This window comes from Triticum urartu, unplaced genomic scaffold, assembly GCF_003073215.2.
Source record: "Triticum urartu cultivar G1812 unplaced genomic scaffold, Tu2.1 TuUngrouped_contig_2385, whole genome shotgun sequence".
Classification (NCBI taxonomy): domain Eukaryota; kingdom Viridiplantae; phylum Streptophyta; class Magnoliopsida; order Poales; family Poaceae; genus Triticum; species Triticum urartu.
Window position 1 is genome coordinate 788 of NW_024112861.1, and position 7,798 is coordinate 8,585.

At 48.3% G+C, this 7,798-nt stretch overlaps 2 protein-coding genes across 2 annotated transcripts; both read right to left on the reverse strand.

The window, feature by feature from the left end:
- Positions 1-400: 400 nt before the first annotated feature.
- LOC125526945 (putative E3 ubiquitin-protein ligase SINA-like 6) lies at positions 401-1,765 on the reverse strand. The gene is made up of 2 exons (XM_048691540.1): positions 1,343-1,765; positions 401-1,249 (listed from the first exon to the last, which is right to left on the reverse strand). The coding sequence occupies exons 1-2, from the start codon at positions 1,571-1,573 to the stop codon at positions 542-544; spliced, it is 939 nt and encodes a 312-aa protein (XP_048547497.1). The 5' UTR covers positions 1,574-1,765; the 3' UTR covers positions 401-541.
- Positions 1,766-5,150: 3,385 nt separating this feature from the next.
- On the reverse strand, positions 5,151-7,071 carry LOC125526944 (amino acid permease 3-like). Its single transcript, XM_048691539.1, has 4 exons — positions 6,936-7,071; positions 6,630-6,863; positions 6,192-6,503; positions 5,151-6,109 (listed from the first exon to the last, which is right to left on the reverse strand). Exons 1-4 carry the CDS (start codon positions 6,994-6,996, stop codon positions 5,334-5,336), a joined length of 1,383 nt encoding a protein of 460 aa, XP_048547496.1. The 5' UTR covers positions 6,997-7,071; the 3' UTR covers positions 5,151-5,333.
- Positions 7,072-7,798: the final 727 nt, after the last annotated feature.

Here is a 7,798-nt window from a genome sequence, read left to right on the forward strand (position 1 = left end):
GCTCTGGCCATGAGCATAATCTGCTGATGGCGTACATATAATGCGTAACAAATAATAACTTCACTGAAGCAGCAAGACGCTCAGTACAGCGATGGAGCATGGAGGAGGCATATCACAAGAGTCCACCACGTTCACGGGGCAGAGCTAAAGCTGCCTCTGCTTGCTTCTGATAGATAGCATCATATCATAGCAGCAGAGGAGGAGGAGGAGGCGACGGAGGAGCTGTCGACTCTCGAGTGGCTGCCCGGGCAAAGCTTTCCCGAACCAGACGGTGGTGCCAGTCGGCATGCGTAGAGCATCTCGCACCAAGACGGCAAGGCAAGGCTGGGCGGGCGGTGCTGTCTGCTGTGTGCAGGAGCAGCGAAGATGCAAGTAGCTTCACGCTAAATTTCACTGCAGCTCATCCGGAAGACATTGCACTGATAAATCTTTAATTTACAGCATTTTCCCCCAAACAGTTTAAGCTGGATCTCCAGACCATGGATTGGAGCACGAACAGAACTGACAGTAATAGAAGGGATACATCGATCGATCAGCGGGATCAGCGGGAGATCTTGTCGATGCGGATGTTGAGGGGAACCTCCATGGACGCCGCATCCCCGGCCACCGGAACCATGTACGCCCGCGGCACCGCCAGGAACGTCGGTTGGACGACCACCGCGCCGGGCGTGGCGCTGCTCCTCACCTGGATGTCCACCAGGACCATGTCCGCCCTTCCGCCGTTCTCCGCGTCCGCCGGTTGCGGCAGGTTCACCCACATCTTGCACGAGAAGCGCGGCTGCGTGGCCGCGCTCCGCCTGATGCACACCACCGACACGGCGGCCGCGGCGGCCCCGAGCGCGCCCACGGTCAGGAGGAACGCGCGGCCGTCCTCCTCGCCGACGAGCAGCTGCTGCGGCGCCGACACCGGGACCTGGTTGACCCGGCCGTACTGCACGGTGCGCACCGGCACCGAGTGGAGGTCGGCGAGGTGGCCCGCGAGCGCATGCGGCGCGCCGACGAAGCCGCAGCCGGGCTCAGTGCAGGCGCAGGGCGCGTGAGGGCAGGCGCTCCGGTGGTCGGCGGCCTCGTGGTAGGGCACGTACGTCGGGCACCCGGCGTGGGGGCACGCCATCTTGGTCGAGGACACGATGGCGTCCAGCGCGGGGCAGGGGTGGAAGAACCCGCCGCCGTCCTCGCACGCCCTGCACTGCCCGCCGGGCAGCAGGGCCACGCAGCCGCCGCAGGCCAGGTGCCCGCCTTTGTTGCACTGCACACAGATCGGAGTCCATCGGTAAATCAGCACATCGGCACGCAAGAATCCACCGGGGTGTGGAAGAAAGAAACAGAGAGAGCAAGGAACCTGGAAGACGGGAGGCTTGAAGGGGAGGGTGCAGAGCGGGCAGTGAAGCACGCTCATGTCGATCTTCACCGCGAGCTCCACTCTGGAGCCGTACCCAGCCTCCGCGGGAACGACTGCTCCTCCGTCGTCTCCTCCTCCGGCCGCATGATACTCGCCGACCTCTTCTTGCTTTACATGGCCGTTGGGTAGCAGCAGCCTGGCCTTCTTGGCGCTCCCGTCGGCCTCCTCCATCGTCGACGGCGAACCCCTGAACCTTTCACCAGGTGGAAGTCTGGAAGATGAAGGGAAGGGAGTGAGGACGGAGGAAAAGGGAGCTCGGCCGGCAAAAGAAGAGGATCCCAAATGCCTTTCAGTTGGTGAAATGGGAGGTGCACATTATCACAAGCTCACTGTTCACTGCCGAGCTCAGGAGTCAGGACAGTGGTTTCCCGAACTGAGTCTGGTTCAGACGGACTGTAAAATCCGAGCCTTTTGCCTGAAATGCGCAAGGCATTGGTGACCGGCCCGGCACTAGGCACGTGAAGGAGGACTAGAGGATGCACAAGTCTGTTTTCCTTGCTTTCTTTCGAGCTGAACATGTCTGACGATTCGTCACACGATTTGATCATCTGTCCCGTTTTATTTCTCGTCTCTTCAGATACCTTCAGATAAAATCTCACTAATAATCCACCATTCTCGTGAAACTTTGGACTGGGATCTGGAACCACTTCGCGTTGAGATAAAGCAGCGAAAACGATCAGACACCCAAGTAAAACGAGGCAAATGATCAAATCTGATTCGACCGGGCGTGCCGCTTTAGAGCTGCCTATAGCAGATCCCGCAAAAAACCCCGAACTGTTAAATAACCACCGTTTTATGAGACAGAAAAAACATCCATACCAAATACCGTTGAATGTGATAATTAAATTTTTCAATTTGGTCGTTTAGAAAAAAGGACATATGCCAAAGCTGCATCACCTATAAATAGTGGAGGCAAGGAGGCCTTGCCATTGCTCGCACCATTTTGCAATCGGGCTCTCGACCGCTCATTAGTTCGAGGGCAAGAAATAAAGATCAAAAAACATGAAGAGAAGCGGCCTGGCTCATCTTATCACTCTTCTTTTCGCCGGGTGCCTTCTAGTGCTTGGACAGTGTAAGCATATCATCAATCATCATCATTAGATATAAATGTATGCATAATCTCTTACATCTTGGGTATATACTGGTTAACAATAATATTCATGTAAAAGGTCGTCATGAGGTCGAAACGAGTTACGGAGATCGCCACGCCAACACAATTTCAATTTTTGTTTAAATTTTTGAAAAGTTCAGAATTTCTAATTTTGTATAAGTTCTTAAAAAATAGAATTATAAAATGTTTATTTTTTAAAAAAATGTTCAGAATTTCAAAATTTGTTTACAATTTTAAAAAAAGTTTAGAACTTTAAATTTTGTTTAAATTTTTGAAAATTGTTCAGAATTTCAAATTTGGTATTTCAAAAAAATCATAAATACAAAATTTCTTATAGTTCTTGAAAGACGAATTCTAGAATGTATTTAAATTTTTGTTCACAGTTTTTAAATTTTGTTCACCGTTCAAAAGAATTATTTTGAAATTTGAAATTGTTCAGCATGTCTAGACAAATATAGGCTGCCAAACAAACTCTTAGGTCAGATTGTCTCAACATATACACTGCTACCAAACAACAACAAATGTATGTACTCAACATTTATAAAGTTATCATGTCTCAAAGAAGAACAACAATGCTATAGTGGAAACTGCTACCAAACACACCTGAAGGCTATTCTTTGGAGATGCCCTTTGTTCCACGAGCCTCAGTCCTAAATGCTGCCGTATACCATGTTACGGCCCATGAAAGAGCATGCATATACAGGGCTGCTACATACTGCTCTTGGCGTGCTAGAATGGTGCCTCGCGCACAACAAACAACTCATCTGCCGGCCCAGTAGCTAGGATATTCCTTAAAAAAAACTTTTTAATCCTTTTGTTAACTTTTTTATTCGACCCCTCTTTAGAATCACTTTGGCAAATGAGATGGGATATAACAAAATTGTTATTCAGTCTGATTGCCTGGAGGCCATTGAAACTATGCATGCTGGAGGATTCTCGTCGACGGCAGCTGCTCCGTTCTATGAGGATATTTGTATACATGCTACTACTTTTAGTAGAGTTGAGTATTCATTCTGTAATAGGGATGCCAATTTTGTTGCTCATAGCCTAGCTAGGGAGGCTCATCACAATCACAATGTTTGGGTTGATGAACCTCCTAGTTTTATCATTTCTTTGCTTGTGGATGATGTAACAACTATTTGAAAGCAATAAAGTGAGCCATGATGGCATTCCCTAAAAAAAATGGTCCAGAAAAATATTTTTATTTGAAATACAGTTATATCTATTATATATAACCAGGTTAAAAAAGTGAAATTTTTGTTCTTGTAACTAAAAGTGTTCGCATATTCAAGAAAATGCATGTGTAATTTTAAAAAGTGCTCACACATTTTTTGAAAGTTCGTTAATTTAAAAAATATATGTTTGTGTATTGAAAAAGGGTTATTTACATTTCCGCCTCAATATCGCCCCCCTCTCCCGACAGTTTTACCCTTAGTTTCCGGTTCTCCTCAGTTTACTCCTAAAAAGGTAGGTGGTCTTATGCTTTTTCCCTACCATCCCGTTCCTGTCTAGTAGGCGTCATTTCCGTGATGGGGGTTAACTTTGGGAGCCTTTGGCCCTTCTTATAGATGGGACCACCATCAAGTGAAGAGATGCACCTAATCGTTTAGGCCTTGTTCTTCCTCGGCGCATTAAGCGTCAAATTAAGAAACTGCCAAAGCTCATTGAGATATAGGTCAAACTCTATGTTTGCACAATAACATAGACAATAGTTAAATATAGAACATATTAGCTCTTTTTTTCATAAATAATGAATATTTAGACAATAGTATCTTAATTCTTTTGTTTTCAGTGATTTCCAAAATAGTTCATCGATGGATACCTTGCAAACTACATACTGGTGACGAGGCAAGCAAAATGAAAGTATTTCACCCAGACTACTGTGATGATCTTGAAGTCTTCCTCAAGATGGCGAAGGATTGGACGGCAATCATCATAAGCGATTATAGTAAAGTTGTGCACACCTTAGATATGGAGGAGGGCACAATATAGGCCTTCCACTTCACCAACGACCTGGATGTTCTTCACTTATCCGTTTATTGTTTATGATGCTGCTGATGTTAAAGATTTTAGATGTCAAATGTGGAGTGCTACAAATGTAGTTGTTTTGGTGCTTGTATATGTCAGTCCTTATTCGTATGGTGTTTGAACATGCACTGCTACTGTGATGTCAATTATGCAATGCTGGACGAACCAATGTGGGATATGTTCGGTCTGTTTGATGACTATGAAATATTATGTGTGACTAAGTTTAATTCAAATTCTACCAAATTTGCTTGTTGCGCAGACTAAATAATGGGAAAAATAAATTATTGTTGTGGACTTGTGGTTATTACATTGCCTAAAGGTATGCAATAAACCCCAACCGCACACACGATTGTGTTATTCACCGTATGTGCAATGGATCCCTAATGTTTTGTTTTTATAAAACGCACTACTCAACCGATGTCCAATTGCACGTGGTTTTTCTACATATATGTCCTAACACCTCCATCACCACCATCATCACCCCCTCACCTCCCACCGTCGCTTAAACCGTGTGCGATAATCTAACCTACACTAGTAAAGCATGCCTAGCTGGAAAGTCGGCTGCTTTTAGGCTCCCCTGGGCAACAAGAAAAGATCTCCTTTCGACAATAAGAAAAAGAAAAAGTTTAACAAACTCACTTGCTAGCTAGTCGAGCACAAGATGCTACCATCGCAGCCAGGCTAAGAGGATCCGGTTTACAAGAGCCGTACATAGCAAGCCAAATCCTAACATTACACCCTCAGCAAAATAAGAACCCTAGTAGTATCAGTATCACCCTGCACACCCAAATATTACTTCTTATGAATAGTGATGATACCGACGATGGACGCGGCCATGGCGGCCAAGCAGACGAAGAGGCAGCCGAGGCTGAGGATCTGCAGCCACACCCACCGGGGGCTCCACCTAAGCACCTTCTTCTGGGTCACGTACATCTCCACTGGGATGTAGACACACAACGGCCAGAACCCCAGTGCGCCGACGAGCGCCACCACGTCGTGGAAGAAGGGCAGCAGCGCCGCCACCACCGTGGTGGTGACCACGAACGCGGTCCGCCACGTAGCTCGGAATAGGTTCAGCTTGTACGACGACCTCAAGACGAGCACGTCGAACTCCCTTGTGACGTAGGACGACTCCGGCCACCTACGCGCGGCGCACCTCTCGACGAAGTTGTAGATGGGCCGGCAGTAGACCTGGTAAGCGACGGCGAGGTGGACGATGATTGCCACGTTGGCGATGTCGACGAGCCAGTATGGCTCGTAGAAGCCGAGCCCCGCGAGCAGGTTCCCTGGGGTAGCGTCCCCCAGCGCGGCGTACCCCATGAAGCCAAAGAGCAGGTATAAGAACGTGGTGACAGCGACGCCCATGGCGGTGGCAAGCTTCATGACCTTGGACTCGGGCGGAGGAGGCGCTTTGATGGTATCCTGGATCTCGATTAAGATTCTTGAGTAGCAGTAGACGAAGGCGATGACGCCCAGCGCCTCCAGGCTTCCCCACACCTTACTCGTCGGGGACGCGGTCACCGCGGTCATGCCGATGCCGACGAGGCCGCCCTTGAGGACTCCGTTCTCTGCACGCATCCAAGGTTCAAGCATGACATGATTGATGCCGTTGCCATAGATCATTCATTGAGCAGCGTGTGCGTGTGTTACCGACGACTTTGGCGATGCTGATCCCGACGCCGATAGAGCAATAGGTGAAGGACATGGCGGGGCCGAGATATGAGAACCACCACGTATGGTACTCCGGGATCTGCGAGAAGAAGATCTCCGCCACGCCGAAGGTTATCATATAGGGCCAGATTGGGAAATTGCACGGGTGGCGGTGGCCCTTGTTGTGCTGGAAGCAGCTAGCCCTCTGCTGGATTGCCAACATGCTCATGCCGGCGGCGATGGTATGCCCGATGGCCACCCCAAAGACGTTGGAGTATGCAGAAAACTGGCATAGCCAAACCTGTGCGCGTCCTGTTGGATCCATCCATGGGCGAAATGGCAAAGTAGACATGAGTGTGCTAGTTAAGATCCGTAAAGTTGAAGACATGGGCATAGCTGCCGCCATCGATGTAGGAGTTAGGAACTTAGGACACGTACCTAGGCTGGCCTTGACGGTGTCCATGTATGTGCAGTTGCGCTCGCCGTGGCACGGGTCGCCGGATCGGTAGCAGTCGGAGAGCAGCGCGGAGGTGCAGCAGATGATGCCGGCGAAGAGCAGCACCATGATCGGGTAGATCACCCAGCCGAGCTGCGCCGATGCCCACGGCAGCGCCAGGACGCCAGACCCGATCACGGCCGTGATGATGCGCGCAGTGGCCGTCCATACCGTGCCTGCAACACCACAGAATCAGACGATTTGCTGCAACCACGATAGCTACGCGAACGCACCGGCCGCTTCCTCACCGGTGCGCTTCAGGCCGCCGTCGTCGTCGTAGTCCCTGGGATCGGTGCGGGGATCCTCCATTGCTGCAAAATAGTGAGCGAGCGAGGTGCACTTGTCTGCTTGCTCTGTGTGCTTTAGTTTTATGGTAGTGGTAGATAAACAAAGGCAGAAACTTTGCCAACCGACTAAGAGAAGGAGAAATTAATATGTACTCCCTCCGTCCCACAATATAAGAACGTTTTTGACAATAGTGTAAAACGTTCTTATATTGTGGGACGGAGGAAGTACAAACAAAGAGTTCTGACAGGGGATTTGTGGCATGCAGGTGGGGCCATCGACCCTATTTTTTGTTTTGGCTTTTGATTCTCAATCTTTCGTATCTTTTGAACAGGATATCCAATTACTTTTTGTTTTCATATTTGTGTTTCTTGTGACAAAGATTTCCAAATAAGATCTATTTTGAATACGTTTTGATGAGTTTTTAAAATTTTATTCAGTTTCATCTACTGAAACTTGATACAAAAGAACAACAAAAATCATAGGTATTGAAAACTAAGACTTAAAACTTGGTGTATCCTCGCGTGAAATTCAATGACTTTGTGGATCATGAAGCAATCATGCGAGCGAGCACGGCTGAAGCAGATGCGTGCCCCTGCAAATGTTCGGTAGTGCCCTCTCTTTCTTAATAAAAAGTTACAGCCATCGACCACTAGAGAATTGATGATAAATCCTCTTTAATACATTTAGGTTAAAGAAATCCATGAGGTGATCAAATGGAACTGGTGCATGACGAGGCTCGACAGAACCCACCCAGGTTTCACGGCTACGATAAATCAACATTTGACATGAGATTCAGTGTCGTACCTTATGTCAGTAGTGTTTT